Source organism: Parastagonospora nodorum (assembly GCF_000146915.1).
Source record: "Parastagonospora nodorum SN15 chromosome Unknown scaffold_9, whole genome shotgun sequence".
In the NCBI taxonomy this organism is placed as follows: domain Eukaryota; kingdom Fungi; phylum Ascomycota; class Dothideomycetes; order Pleosporales; family Phaeosphaeriaceae; genus Parastagonospora; species Parastagonospora nodorum.
Window position 1 is genome coordinate 1094364 of NW_001884557.1, and position 14459 is coordinate 1108822.

General features: G+C 53.0%; 8 protein-coding genes across 8 annotated transcripts; 5 read left to right on the forward strand and 3 right to left on the reverse strand.

Moving 5' to 3' along the window:
* Positions 1–77: 77 nt before the first annotated feature.
* Positions 78–3145, forward strand: SNOG_06565 (hypothetical protein; the record flags this gene model as incomplete). Its single annotated transcript, XM_001796881.1, has 2 exons — positions 78–298; positions 352–3145. The coding sequence occupies 2 exons, from the start codon at positions 78–80 to the stop codon at positions 3143–3145; spliced, it is 3015 nt and encodes a 1004-aa protein (XP_001796933.1).
* Positions 3146–4098: 953 nt separating this feature from the next.
* SNOG_06566 (hypothetical protein) lies at positions 4099–4251 on the reverse strand (the record flags this gene model as incomplete). The annotated part of the gene is made up of 2 exons (XM_001796882.1): positions 4099–4202; positions 4230–4251. The coding sequence occupies 2 exons, from the start codon at positions 4249–4251 to the stop codon at positions 4099–4101; spliced, it is 126 nt and encodes a 41-aa protein (XP_001796934.1).
* Position 4252: 1 nt separating this feature from the next.
* Positions 4253–6052, forward strand: SNOG_06568 (hypothetical protein; the record flags this gene model as incomplete). Its single annotated transcript, XM_001796883.1, has 3 exons — positions 4253–4751; positions 4801–5236; positions 5284–6052. The coding sequence occupies 3 exons, from the start codon at positions 4253–4255 to the stop codon at positions 6050–6052; spliced, it is 1704 nt and encodes a 567-aa protein (XP_001796935.1).
* An 853-nt stretch (positions 6053–6905) lies between these two features.
* SNOG_06569 (hypothetical protein) lies at positions 6906–8711 on the reverse strand (the record flags this gene model as incomplete). The annotated part of the gene is made up of 3 exons (XM_001796884.1): positions 6906–8192; positions 8243–8419; positions 8490–8711. The coding sequence occupies 3 exons, from the start codon at positions 8709–8711 to the stop codon at positions 6906–6908; spliced, it is 1686 nt and encodes a 561-aa protein (XP_001796936.1).
* A 337-nt stretch (positions 8712–9048) lies between these two features.
* On the forward strand, positions 9049–9485 carry SNOG_06570 (hypothetical protein; the record flags this gene model as incomplete). Its single annotated transcript, XM_001796885.1, has 2 exons — positions 9049–9346; positions 9391–9485. The coding sequence occupies 2 exons, from the start codon at positions 9049–9051 to the stop codon at positions 9483–9485; spliced, it is 393 nt and encodes a 130-aa protein (XP_001796937.1).
* Positions 9486–10414: 929 nt separating this feature from the next.
* SNOG_06571 (hypothetical protein) lies at positions 10415–10876 on the forward strand (the record flags this gene model as incomplete). Its single annotated transcript, XM_001796886.1, has 1 exon — positions 10415–10876. The coding sequence occupies one exon, from the start codon at positions 10415–10417 to the stop codon at positions 10874–10876; it is 462 nt and encodes a 153-aa protein (XP_001796938.1).
* Positions 10877–11153: 277 nt separating this feature from the next.
* Positions 11154–11873, forward strand: SNOG_06572 (hypothetical protein; the record flags this gene model as incomplete). Its single annotated transcript, XM_001796887.1, has 2 exons — positions 11154–11363; positions 11430–11873. 2 exons carry the CDS (start codon positions 11154–11156, stop codon positions 11871–11873), a joined length of 654 nt encoding a protein of 217 aa, XP_001796939.1.
* Positions 11874–12124: 251 nt separating this feature from the next.
* Positions 12125–13706, reverse strand: SNOG_06573 (hypothetical protein; the record flags this gene model as incomplete). The annotated part of the gene is given in 2 exon segments (XM_001796888.1): positions 12125–13609; positions 13629–13706. The coding sequence occupies 2 exon segments, from the start codon at positions 13704–13706 to the stop codon at positions 12125–12127; spliced, it is 1563 nt and encodes a 520-aa protein (XP_001796940.1).
* Positions 13707–14459: the final 753 nt, after the last annotated feature.

Genomic DNA, 14459 nt, shown 5'->3' on the forward strand with positions numbered 1-14459 from the left:
CGACTTTCCACAAAGATGCTCCAAGCCTGACAATATCTCAAGTGCACTTCCAAGTAATCACTCAAGCATAGTCAGCTATGGCTGATCGCGGCCGCGGTCGTGGTGATTTCAGAGGCCGTGGACGCGGCGATGGCGGCGGAGGTCGAGGACGAGGAGGCTACGAAGGTGGTGGTGGTGACAGAGGCAGAGGGGGGTTTCGCGGTGATTTCCGCGGCGGTGACAGAGGTGGCTTCCGTGGCGGCGACAGAGGTGGCTTCCGTGGTGGCCGAGGAGGCTTTGAAGGCCCAAAAGTCTTTGGGTAAGACCATGGAAATGTGTGCGCTCACGTCATGGCGTTGACACAATCTGCAGCAGCGGCACCAGCATCCCTCAGCCTGATGCCGAAGTCACCAAACTAGAGAATGCCATGGTCAAAGGCGACCTCAGCTCTGCACTAGCTGCGTCATCCCTCGAAATTAAACTGCCAGCCCGACCTGCGTATGGTGTGAACGGCAAAGCGATCGTTCTTTACACGAACTACTTCGAGCTGAAGGGCATCAGTGCCGAGACCGAACTGTACAGGTACTCACTTGCGTTCCAGCCTGACAATCAGCTCCCAAAGCCAAAGAAGAAGCGCTTGGTGGAGCTTCTGTTACAAATGCCTCCATTCGCTGGGCTTCCGATTGCCAGTGACTGGGCTCAGATTCTGGTCACCCCAAAGAAGATTGCGCTAGAGGACAAGCGTGCATCCTACAAGCTCGAGTGGTACCCAGCGGATGGAGAACCACTACCTGCTCAAGCAGCAGACGAGCCAGATCGCGTGAAACTGGCACGCAGAAAGAATACACATACAGCACTGGTAGAAGACATTGGTACTGTGTCTGTCAAGGATCTTTTGAAAGACTTGACCCAACCTACTTCGAACTATCCGCTCAAGTTGGAGACCATTCAGGCCTTGAACGTCATCATGGCACATGGCCCGAGCAGCGACCGCAATATTGCAACAGCTAGCGGCAACAAGTTCTACCCCTTTGGCAAGCATCCACAACTCCAAGTCGCACCCCTTGGAGGTGGCCTAGAGGCGATACGCGGGTACTTCTCCAGTGTTCGCACAAGCGTCAATCGTATCTTGGTGAACGTAAACGTTGCAACAGGAGCGTTCTACAAGCCAGGCCCGCTACTTGACGTGATGAAGGACTTCACTGGAGGACCTCCACCACCAAACGCGATGCAGTACAGGAGGCTGGCCACATTCGTGCGCAAGCTGCGCTTCGAGACGAACTACATACCGGAGACCGAGAAAGGTGGGAAGCCAAAAAGAGACAAAAATGGCAAGCCCGTCACGAAGAGGAAAGTCCATGTGATTGGTGACCTTTCTCCTTTTGGAAAAAATGCCACAAATGTCAAGTTCTCCAAAACAAGCGCAGACGGATCCGTACAACAGGTGTCAGTTGAAGAGCACTTTAGAACAGCCTACAACATCAGGCTCTCAGCGGCGCAGGCGCCCTTGGTTAACTACGGCACCATGAAAGATGCGAAATGGATTCCGGCTGAGCTTTGCTCTGTTCTCCCAGGACAATTGGCAAAGCGACTATTGCTCGGTCCCCAGACAAGTGAGATGATCCGTTTCGCTGCTCGTCGACCTCACCAGAACGCCGAGTCCATCACCAGCGATGGCCTGAAGGTCACAAAGATACACCCAGTGGCGAATGGTCTCAATACAGCCTTGAGTGTCTTCGGAATCAAGGTGAACCCGAACCTCATGACCGTTCCTGGTCGAATCCTTCCGCCGCCACAGTTGCTGTACAGAGCTTCAGCTACGTGTAACCCTAGAAACGGTGCATGGAATCTGGATCCACGCGCTCTTGGTGCGAAGCCGTTCCGCGTGGCCAAGACTTTGGGTTCATGGAACACGTTGGTTATCAACTCCGGCAATCGTGACACCATCTATGGAGGCATGCAAGGCGTTATGCAGCATCTCACTGCTTTTCGAGCAACCTTGGAAACTTACGGTTTGAACCCTGGACCCGTTCAGCCCCCTGTCGCGATGGACGTCAGCTTCAACGACTTGCAGAATAAGGATGTTGCCAAAATCCAGCAGGAAATTATGGACACCCTGAGGAAGAAGTTCAAGGCCAAGCCAAATTTCCTCTTCGTCATACTACCAAGCGACAATGCTGTCTTATATGACTGCATCAAGTTCGTATGCGACTGCAAGCTTGGTGTGCCGAACATTTGCAATATTGGCAGCAAGTTCTCCAAGGAGAAGGGTCAGATGCAATACTTCGCCAATGTGGCGATGAAGTTCAATCAGAAACTTGGAGGTGTTAACCACACGGTCGAGCTGAAGAGAATGGCTCCCTTGGATCCGCAGACCATCTTGTTCGGTATCGATGTCACTCACCCATCCCCAGGAAGCTCGGACTCCGCGCCTAGTGTTGCCGGTGTCGTTGCATCTGTCGATAGCTTGTTCTCGCAATTCCCTGCAAGCATGCGCACCCAACGAGGCCGTCAAGAGATGGTAGAAGAGTTGGAGGAGATGATCGTAGAGCGCCTCAAGCTTTGGCAGAAGCGCAACGGGAACAAGCTTCCCAACAAAGTCATCGTATACAGAGACGGAGTTTCGGAGGGTCAGTACCGCATCGTGCTGGAGTCAGAGTACCCGGCCTTCAAGAAAGCATTCGACAGGCTGTACGGTGCCGAGAAGAACCATCCGAAAATCTCCATAGTCGTTGTTGGTAAGCGCCATCACACGCGTTTCTATCCGACCAAGGAGGAGGACACCGATGGAAAGACAGGTAACCCACAGCCTGGCACAGTCGTAGACCGTGGTGTCACTGGCGAGAAACTCTTTGACTTCTTCTTGCTTGCGCATCAAGGATTGCAGGGTACCTCGAAGCCTGCCCATTATGTCGTTCTCAAGGACGACATCAAGCTTGGCGCCGACCAGCTGCAGAGCCTGACACATAGCCTGTGCTACACCTTTGCCCGAGCCACTCGCTCTGTCAGCATATGTCCGCCAGCGTACTATGCCGACCTGCTGTGCGAACGTGGCCGCTGTTACTTGCAAGGAGTACTCAAGGGCGACGGATCTGTCAATTTCTCTGACACCGAGTGGCAGAGGGACGTCAATCCAGCTCTTATGGAGACCATGTACTACCTCTAGCACTGGACTTCATACTTCCACCGTCTCATGTATTCCGAATGCATGCAATTTCTATACAATACAGACTTTCCGACCATACCGATGGAAACACTGAGCCATTCAGCAACCCTTGGGTTGCGCATCTCACTATCAAACATCCTTATTGGATGCATGGATAGATATCGGGTCATGTTCGCAGTACATACAAGTGTACTGTAGACATTGACCATCTCAAACGCACACATGTCCCATTACGGGTAATTGTGTTATATTGAGATACATCAGGCACTAGCCTGCATGCTTGCTTATCAAGCTTCGAAGACTGAGAGCAAATTCAACACCGCTGTCAGGACATTTGGATAAATGTTCCAACACGCCACTCGAGCATCTCAACATGCTTTTCCTTGCCTGTTCTTGTTACGAATCTTGCCCGACATGTTCTTTTTTCAACCTTCTTCCAGTATACTGTGGATCTGAAAATTACGATGTTCTCCCTTACCTTTCAGAGCAATCGTAGCTACAAATTAAAGTTTTTCTGGTGGAAGTCGTCTCACATACATGACATATGCTAAAGTGACCAATGAGAAGCCAGAAACGCCGCACACCACCGGTGCTGTCTGAAGAAGCGTCTTGCGTTGTAACATGCGCTGGCAGTGTCTGACGAGCATATGGAAGGGCTTTTGGAGACTGTTCAGTGCCCTGACTGATATCGATTCGCACGCAAGGGTCCCTTCAGACGCGTTGCTGCAGGTCGTCAACGCGGTCGCCTTCCCCCGCACTAGGCCGAGTGACGATGCCCAATCATCTCCCATTCCCCAGCCACCTCGTTTCACCCCACTCGAGCCCTGGCATGCACGCTGGCCGGTCGTCTTTGGGCGAAGGATTAGCCGATCACTGCATGGACGTGGGGATGGACGTCCTTTCACTATCGGCGAACTGGTCTCAGACACATTTTCCGCTATCGCCAGGCACCATTAGGCACGTTCCCACTCACGCGTCACAAGGCGCCTCCCATGTGCCGGCAGAGCCCCAACGACCCTGTACCACGACCGTGAACCCGCCTCTGCGCCGACGTCGCCTTTGTTCCTCCAAGACAGCTACATACCAGCCCATAATATCACAGACATGATGGATACGAGTCGCGGCAGCTTCTACGACCACGACATACCGTCACTGACCGCGTCCCTCGAGGCCTTCGACCCTGAGCGGAGTTCCAGCATGCAACATTCAGCCTACAGCGCCCGCTCCAACATGAACTCGTCGCGATGGAGCATACCGCAGGAGGAGCCCGAGTCCGAGGCTGAATCAGATGGGCCGTGGGCGCCCCCAGCATGGCAGAAGTCGAACAACCAGTGGTTGCGCAAGTCACATCTGAGTGAAAGCGCGACCCGGTCAAGCAGGTCCCCGTTCGAACGCGAGATCACGCCGTCCCGCATACCACTGCCCGAGTCTCCCCTCAAGCATACACCGCGAACCAGCCCCGAACCCATGTCAGAACAGGAGCAATCATATATGCCCCGTAATATCGCCTCGAGGATGCAGAGCCCGTCAGAAGAACCACAGACCGGTGCGGGTGCGGATGACATGGCCGTGTCGCATCATGACGACGGGACGCAGTCGGAAGGATGTAGGTATATGCGAGCACATGCGCGCAGAACCGTCACTAATCAGAGCAGTCGTGCGCTTTGCGATTCGCGGCGAGACGCTTTTCCGCACTGCACCCTTTGAAGATACCGTGACAGCCTTCTCCGATGGATTCAACATCTTCACACGATCGCGCATCAATGTCGTGGGCACCCTCGTCGCCATTCTCGTTTCGTACCTACTATTGCAGCCATGGACGGCAACGTTAATACCAGATATCGCCAACGTCGCAGGTATGGCGAAGCAGTTCGAGCCGTTGATGTATGCTTCAGAAAATGTGATACCGCGGTCGCGGGAGTTGGCAGAGGCGAGCATCGCAGTGCAAGATCTAGGCGAGAGTGTGCGCGCGACCAACATGTCAGCGTCAACGATCATCATCGACCAACTTGACGATTTGGGTGACAGCTTAAGAATGCTTTCCGAGAAGCTCACGAGCTTCTTTACAAACGTTGATGGAGACATCGATTCGTAGGTACCACCATGTCATGGAGGGTGACACCTACTGATTCAAGCAGTATCCTTGTGACCATGGAGTGGACCAAGCGCGAGCTACAAAGCATCCAGGGACCCAGTATTGGCATGGTAGACACAGTCATTGGCAACATCCACGGCGGCCTCAGCAAGATTGGCGTCCTGGAGCGCAACGGCTCACCCACCACCGTTGGCCGTGTAGTCACCGACGTTCTCGGTCACACTCGTCAACAACGCTCAAAAGACACACTCCAACGTACCTTCGACCATCTCCTCTCCACCCTCGAAGAGAACATAGCCGGCGAGCTCGCCCGCGCCGACACCCTCTTCCAGATCTTCGAAAGCGTCGACCGCCAATTCCAAACCCTCCACCGCTCCGTCGCAAAGGAAGAAGACTCTCTCGCCAACAAGAAAGACGAGTTCCTCGCTTCTCTCTGGCGGACCAACATCAAGAACAAGATGAAGATCAAAAAGTACGAGAAGAACCTCAAGCTCCTCAAGGACGTCCGCGCATCGACCCTCTCGAACAAGTTCGAGCTCAAGAGCCATATCCAGATCATCCGCAGCGTCAAGGACCAGCTCGACAAGACGCGCAAAAACCTCATCAGCCCGCTGATCCGCCGCGCGCAGAGCAACAGCTTTGGCATCGAGCAGCAATTGCAGGATCTATCAGGCACATACGGACTGCTCAAGGGTGTCCGAGACGCGCAGAAGAAAAAGGTTATGCAGCAATTGTACGGCGGCTCAGGCAAGCGTGCCGCCATTACCACCGGCAACGACAGCGAATATGAAGCCGAGGATGCGACGATTTGAGCTACATGTACTATCCCTCACTGTTTGAAAACCTGGATAGTGCTGTCTGCTGAGAACGATTTCTGTATAAACTGCATTGCGATCTGGATAGATAAAGGCAATGCGGATGCGGGTGTTTGCGTTGTTGGCGTGGCGTTTTTTGGTGTCTATGGAAAGAGGCCATCTTTCAGTGTTGTCTACAACAGATCAATTTGCTTGCTTGAATCAAGATACCTAAGAAAGGTCATTTTGTTGGTTCCAAATGCTTCAAAAAATTTACATGTAATCTTTTGCCAGAGCAATATATCCAGCGTGAATCTACGTCTGACTCAACGTATATGTTGACTTTACACGATCCACAACTCGCTCCCAGGCCTTGGAGACCGCCTTGTTGCACTATGACGAAAAGCACCCACTCGCTGAAGCTATCTAGGTTTCGATTGCGACGGCAAGGCCCTGTGTATAGCTCCTGACAATCTGGTAGCTAGGTGACTATCCGCAGTGCTATCAAAATCTTACATATTCTCCTTTCACCAGACCTCTGCGTTTGGTACACAGCCCCACTCCAACAAATCCGCGCACCCGACGACGCTTCCTCGTCTATATATCCCGAACAATCCCCCAGACTTTCAAGAAATCCACGACAGGTCGCCATGGAAGGTCTCCATGTCGTAGTTGGTTCTACAATCGGGGTAATTTACGAGGTGTAATTTGTGGGTTTCTTTTTTTGTGCGTGTGTTCGAATCTGGCCTTGTGCACTAGATTTCGTTTTTGAATATGTGTGCTGCATGTATAACAAACAGCTCGGAAGTGAAATGCAAAGTGATTTTATGGAATGGTTGTATTGTGTGTAAGACGATAGAGTCGCGGCCGACTAAGATATGTGTGGGAAATACTGCGACCATTGAGGGACTTCGAAGGTTGAGGCGGGTAGGTGGCGGACGTTGATGAAGCATTCGACGACGAGGAAGATGCGTGCGGCTACATAGCCGATTGTGACCAAAAGAATGTGGCAGATGACAGAACATCTCAAGAGCTTCATAGACCATGTGTCAACAAATCTCCGAACGTGGTGACCTTTCCAAAAGTGATAGAAGGCCACCGGCAAGCAGGCAGGTCCAGAGAGGGTTATCAGGACACCCCCCGCCCTCCACAGTAAGTTGGCCGTGTGTGGCATTGGTGCGTTCCAAGCTGTCAGATGCAAGCCTCCGTAAAAGAAACCAGCGATTGTGATACCTGTAATTGATTGCCGTAAGAAGGTTCCAGTCTCGCCCTTTCCTAAGAAGGGCCAGGATATATTCTCTACGCGCTCCTGTAAGTACTTGCCCCGATGCAACGGCGTATCTCTTCTGGCACCACTACGCGCCAATTCCAAACATTTTATGAAGCTTTGATGCACATCGACAAATGGGTAGAACTTGGGACGGTTGTGCGGAAACCTACGGCGCACAAATCTTGCGGCAAACCCGTGAAAAGGCTCTAGCTCAATAGCGCGGATGAATCCTGGTAGGGGGGCCTCAACTTCGTATCGTTCCTTCTCCCTTTGATAATCTCTATCGATTGCAAAAGGAATGTTTGATGGTATATCGTAACACATCACTTGCACTTTGTGTGGACACCTCCGGCAATGACTTGAATTCAGGTAGTCTTTACAGTAGCCTTTGGTTTCAAAGCCGTCGTCATCGAGAACGTGAATGAGTGCAATGAAAGGATGCGCAGCTTCACCTCGTATCAAGGTGGGCTCTGTGACGTCCAACGGTTTGTCCCACCAGAGGCTAAATATCAACAGCGTACATAGGGCATGTGCGAAAGTATTGAGTTCCAGTATGCTGATCGTCAAGTGTGATGTGATACGTATGACGGTTTGAGTGCAAAACCATGCCGCTTGCAAGCATACGAGCACCTTCGCGAAGCCGTTTGCTTTACTCTTGTCCTGGATTTCTTCCTCAGATAGGACCGGCAATAGCGCTGGGTTGTGGTCAAGAAGGAGGCTGAGACCATTGCTTGTCAAGGATCGTCGGTTGGCGAAATTGGAAACGAAGATATCCCGGGCGCCTGCGGTATCGACTGCGAGTCCACCCATGGCAATGTAATGGCCATGGATCAAGGTGAACGGGTGATGTTTGCTTGGACGTCCTTCTTCGGCATGATGCGTCTCGGTCTTTCATCATCAGAGAGAATTGCCACAGCGATCGCAGATCCAACACGTACATTTGTCGTTTCCTGGTTCGTGCCTTGCTTCCACACCATGGCCCACTCGAGAGAGGTTCTGAGTCTACGCCAAACAGTCTGTAGTATAGAGGGAAGAGGTGGCTGAGCGACGCAATCTCTCAGCTCATTACATATAGTTTGGGCTTCATGTCTTTGTTGGAAGGCAGTCCATGCCACCTGAACTGATCAGTCACATACAACGAAGTGATGCCAAGAAATCACAGATATTTCTGGGGTTTACACTCACCATCTCAGGCGCAAAAAGCCCAATAGCCAACCACTTCACCTTTCGCCAAAACTGTGGCACGACCTTGCCATGCTCCGGAACATTAAGGTGGACTGCAGTCCAGACGCAAAGGCCGATGGTAATGATGCAACTCGATAAGATCGAGTAAGTGCCTCGATACCGTGGTTCCGCGCCCCATGAAAGAGTCTCGTTGGATGAAGGATCGCCATACGGACGAAACATGTTTTTATGTCAAAGAAAGCTCTTTGCTGCGCAAAATGTAAATTATGTCTGAGAGAAGGCTAACAATAAAGTTGGAGCGTGGTTAGAGCCATCAAGTAGACTGCAAGAATGGAGGACTCTGTGACAACGCAGCCTGCATGACCCATGAGGCTGAGTGCTCCCGATGAGAATGATTTAGAACGGCAAATGGCTAGGGCTGAGTGCATATTGCTTTTCACCTGCAGCGATAACCAACCAGGGGACAGATGTGGCGTGTGGCTTTTGTTGCGCCCCAACTGACGCCGCCACCTTCTTGAGTTGGCAGCGAACATAGGGCACGCAGGTTGCTGCGCCTGATATGTCTGCTATAACATTTGGCATCTTGTACGCTGGCCATGCAGCCGGCGAAGGTTGGGGTTCGCACGAACGAGAGCAGGTGGCTGAAAACTTTTTGGAGTTTCGTGTCAGGGATTATGAGGAGCCAAAACGATTTCACTTCTCGTCCCAGCTCTTGCACATGACAACCAACGTTCGCATCCACGCTCTTCTCAACATGACGCGTCCCTCGCCCGCCCCAACGGCCTACCCCACAATTCCCGCAATGCAAAACTTACCAAATTGCATCTTCCACTGTCATGGGAAAATCGCTGCAACCAGTAAGCCAAGTTCCCAAAGTCACGATGATGGAAGTGTGTCGTAGATCAAGGACCAACCGGAGTCCTCGCCCGTAGCCTTGTGGATCACCGCGCCCCGCAGCGGTCGCCCCACTGGCCCATGCTCTTGACAACATCGTGAGATCTGTTGCATGTGCGGGAAGCATGTCAGCCACGAAATGGAGGATATTGTGGCGCGCGTAACAGGTTTTTAGGTGGCAAGGATCGTCGAGCGTATGCTGTGTATGACACTGCAAATGATCCGCGCAGGCGAATGACAGAATCGTGTGCCCACAGAAGGCACGATGCTTCGCTCCAGCCAAGGTATGGCAATTGGCAGGAGTCACACAGACGACGAGGAATTACATCATGGGCTATCGCAGCCTTTGTTGTTCTTGTTGAGGACGCACTTGCTTCGAAGAATTAGGTTCTCGTGAACATCAACACGTGGTTCTTCGCTTTAGCAACAACATCGAACGGAGACAATGGCATCTGTACGAACGAAAATGATGCTGCATCGCGTTGCACGTCCTGCCTCGCTGACAGTTGGACGTCAACCCCTCACATCGTCTGTGCAATGTCGAAGCCTGGCATCACACCGGGACATGACATACCCACAAGTTCCATACGAGAAGGGAGAGAACGTAGGAGGAAAGACGTTTAGCCAATTCGACATGAAAGACAGAGTCTTCGTGGTTACAGGTGCAGCATCCAGTCCTCCTCACATTCCAGAGCGGTTTGCGTTGCTTTCGATAAAAGCTGACAGATGAGCAGGCGGCGGACGTGGCCTAGGTCTTTGCATGGCCGAAGGGCTCGTCGAGGCGGGCGGAAAGGTACACTGTCTCGATCGTGCTGCTGAGCCATCCGAAGCATTCATCCAGGCCAAGGCGCGGGTCAAGAACCGATCGAGCGGTGACCTGGAATACCACCAGGTCGATGTGACGCAGGACGCCGACATGGAGAGGTGCATTTCTGGAATTGCAGCACAGCAGCAGAGGCTGGACGGCTTGATTGCAGCAGCAGCCATCCAACAATGTACATCCGCTCTCGACTTCAAGAAAGGAGGACATTATGAAGATGATGGATGTCAACTACACGGGCGTCTTCCTCTCCGCACGCGCCTGCGCTCGGCAGATGATGAAGTACAAGATCCAAGGCTCGATATGCCTCGTGGCTTCGATGAGTGGAACGATTGCAAACCGAGGCTTCATGGCGCCCGTATACAACTCTTCGAAAGCTGCAGTCGTCCAGCTGGCGCGCAATCTTGCTATGGAGTGGGGACGCATTAATGAGGATGGCGAAGGTGGTATTAGGGTCAACTCTTTGAGCCCGGGTCACATCGTGACACCGATGGTCGAAGAGAACTTCAGGAGGGGTGAAGCAGATCGAGCCGAGTGGGAGAACAATAGTATGCTCGGAAGACTGAGCACACCAGAGGAGTATAAAGCTGCAGGTCTGTTCATGCTGTCGAGGGCATCAAGCTATATGACTGGGCATGACATGAAGATGGACGGCGGCACGACTGCTTGGTAGTAGACGTCTGAGGTTAGCTGTGATCGGTCTGGTGTAAGGGCGTTGGGGGGAGCATAATTCTATTCATAGAATACCCTTGCAGTACTATCATGAAGCATGCATTGGATTCTGTTCATGTTCAGTAACCTCGTGAAGGAGCATCGAGGGGTCGCTTCATCCTCGAGCAAGGGTCCATCACGCTTGCCCCACCCAGCCTAGCGGCCCATCTGGCCTCTCGCATCCCTGCTGCGACACCTGTACAGTTCGCACCACGACCATCTTGACAATTCACAACACCATGGATCGGATATCACGACTCGTCAGCTGCGTGCTGCTGCTCCTCTTACCCCTCGCCGCCGCCCTCAAATTCGACCTGCACCCCGTCTCCCCCCACGATGCAGCCAAGTACGAGCGCTGCGTGCGCAACTTTTGTGCAAAGGACCAATTGGTCGTCGTGACCGCGATTTTGGACGGATACAGAGGAGATGGTCAGAGAGTTGACATGCATGTACGTCACCCTACCATCCACCTTTACCTTTCACCCCGTGCTATTGGGGCTAATAAATCAACTTAGATCCGCGACTCCATGGGCAACGACTACCACCGCCCCAAAGACGTCGTCGGCGAAAACCGCTACGCCTTCACCGCCCACGAAGACGCCGCCTTCGACGTCTGCTTCGAGAACGTCTTCACCGGCGCGTCCAAGACGACGCAGCCGCGCCACGTCGAGCTCGACATCGACATAGGAGCCGATGCCAAGGACTGGAACGCCATTTCGGCTGGCGAGAAGCTGAAGCCTGTCGAGGCGGAGCTGAGGCGCATTGAGGAGACGGTCGGCGAGATTGTCACTGAGATGGACTACTTGAGGGCCCGTGAGCAGAAGCTGAGGGATACGAATGAGAGCACGAATGAGCGTGTGAAGTGGTTTGCGATTGGGACGATGGCAATGTTGATTGGCTTGGGTGCGTGGCAGGTCATGTACCTGCGGGCGTATTTCAGAAGCAAGCATCTCATCTAGACGGCGAGATACTGGTGGCAGGGATGAGAAATACCTCGGTGACATGGAGCTGGGATTCGGCGCGTGGGCAAAAGTGTACGAACATGGACGGTGTTTCTACCGAGCGGTATTGGTTTGCATATCTCAGCATGTTCAAATGCGGAACAGGGCGTTTCATAGGATATACTCTTGAAATTCACCAAAAAGACGCCTACTAACGCCCAATTACCCAGCCCTAATATGCGCCTAAATGCTAGTCTTTGTTGTTACATTTAGAAAATGGTCCTAGCCTCGGACCGCCACACCGGATGCTCGACTTCCCTATCCCCCACCGATCCCTCCTTGGAACTTCCCTCCGTCGACGTCCTCGCACTACCCTCGCCATCCTTCTTCTTCTGGAAAATGTACTCGTCCAACTGCTGGATCTCCTTTGCCACGCGCTCTACATCCTCAATGTCCAGGATGCCCAGCTCCGTCACGTACATGTCGATGTACTTGGCCGGCACCCACTCAAACCACTCGCCAAACACCTCCAACTTCTCCATTTCCTCGAGCTTGTTGCGCGTGTCCGGCGCCCAGGCCGAACTCAACTCATGCGCCGGATGGCTCTCTCGCGCGCTCTCCTCGAGTTCCGGGGCGGCGATCTTGTCAATGTCGCTGACGACGATGACCGCGGCGTTGGAATTGAGTTGCTTGACGCAAAGCGCGGCGGCCAGCGAGCCAGACTTATTGCTCACGTCGCCGGCGGACGAAATTCGGTCAGCGCCAAGCAGCACGATGTCGATGTTGCGTGCGGCGGTGCCGACAGCGCTGTCGGGGACGATGCGGACTGCGATACGCTGTTTGTCAGTGGCGGCCGAGAGGATGTGCGATGCCATGTCTGCGCCCTCGCAGCGCGGTCGGGACTCGAGGATGGTAAGGTGGAAGTCGAAAGTTGGCAGAGCTGCCAAAGCATGAAGTATGACGGAACGAATTGTGCTCGAATTGCTGAGTGTCAGGATGCGAATGGTCCTTGGAGTTTTGGGGGGCGTGGGAATGTTGAATGGAATGCCTGGGCCGGAGATGAATGGCACACCGGAAGGCGGCTTTTGGGTGAAGTTTTCTTTGAGCCATACAGCGAACGTCTCGTCCAAGCGTGCACTGATTTGGCGTCTCTCTGTTCGGATCTCCTCTAGCAGGCCTCGAGCGATACGGACTAGGTCTTCTGTGTTTCGCTGACCTTTCTCAGTCTCGTCGTTCCAGCGCCTGGCAACTCGTTCGAGTGTGCGGAGCAAACATGAAGTAATGGCGGCACTCATGCTTGGTCGTGCTTGTCCAAGCTGTTTCGCTGCGTGGACCATGATAGCCCAGAACTTGCCCCATGTTGTCGCTACAGATGCGCCAATCTCACTGATGTGAGCGAGGTGAGCCAGAGAAGCATCTGCAAGCTGTCGAGCGCCAGACTGAAAGTCGTTTTGCAGCTCCTGAACCGCCTTCTCCAGCGCGGCTTCGTAGTTAGTGATGTCGTGTTTCGGAAGGAATGTGTCGAGTGGGAGAATGGGAAGTGGTTTGGATGGTACTGCAGATGAGACTCGGCGGTGATGAGTTTTGGTTGGCGTCTCCTCTACAGATGAATCATCCACAGGCTCTTCCTCCGGCTCAGGTGGTGTACGATGCTGAGACTCAGGCGGTGTGAGAACGGGGCACGACATGGTTCCCGCATACATCATCCAGACCTCCTGGTCACTCGGCTTCTTCTCCTTCTTCTTGAAGAGGCTCTTCAGCGTTCCCGAAAACCTCGCTGGCCTGGTCGAAAGCTTGGAATTCGACCGAGGAAGCTTCGGATCCGTGGGATATGGTACAGTTTTCCTGCATAATTGTCAGCCTAATTCAGCGCTACCCTGGGAGCCTCTAACATCTTGAAGTTCTGGGTGCGTATGTGTGTAGTGAGAGAATGGTTGGAACAACGCCGCAGTAGTTCAGGCCTTGAAGGGTGTTTACGAGCACTAGTGCTTCGAGCGAGGAATTCGCATACTAAGAGGCCGCAAACAAACAGAACTAGGTGATCGTCGCGAGGGGGACTATATCGCCACGTTGAGGAAATATGTAACTATGTACAGCGTACCACCGTGGCACGAAGGACAAAGCTGGACTCGAGAAAGGAGGGGAAAGGAGGCCTTGAAGTGGTTTGGAAGGAGAACACCATGCTTACCATCAAATGTCCAGGCTTCAACTTACACTCGTTCAAGACACCCAGTGCGCGGCACTTCTTTGACCTGTCCTACGATTTGAGCTCAACAAGTTTAGCAGGCTCGCCGCGAACGAGAGCGGAAAGAACCCTGCAAGCGATAGCTTCATCGTCAGCTTGACGCATGCATTCCTGGGATCGACTAGCCGCGCTATGCGAACGGAACCATTCTTCGGTTCGCACTTGCCGACTCTGTTGTTGGAAAAGCTAAATTGATGTTAGAGGGAGTGGTTGTCTGGAAGTTGACCACGCGCAAGTCGAGCACACTAGCCTGGATCCGGCCAATGCTGCGAGTGAACCCACGCGACAGCTATAAATGTACCAGTCGGGCATCTGAGGTCGAGAACTTTCGTTGTTACATTGATACTTCTCAGATTTGT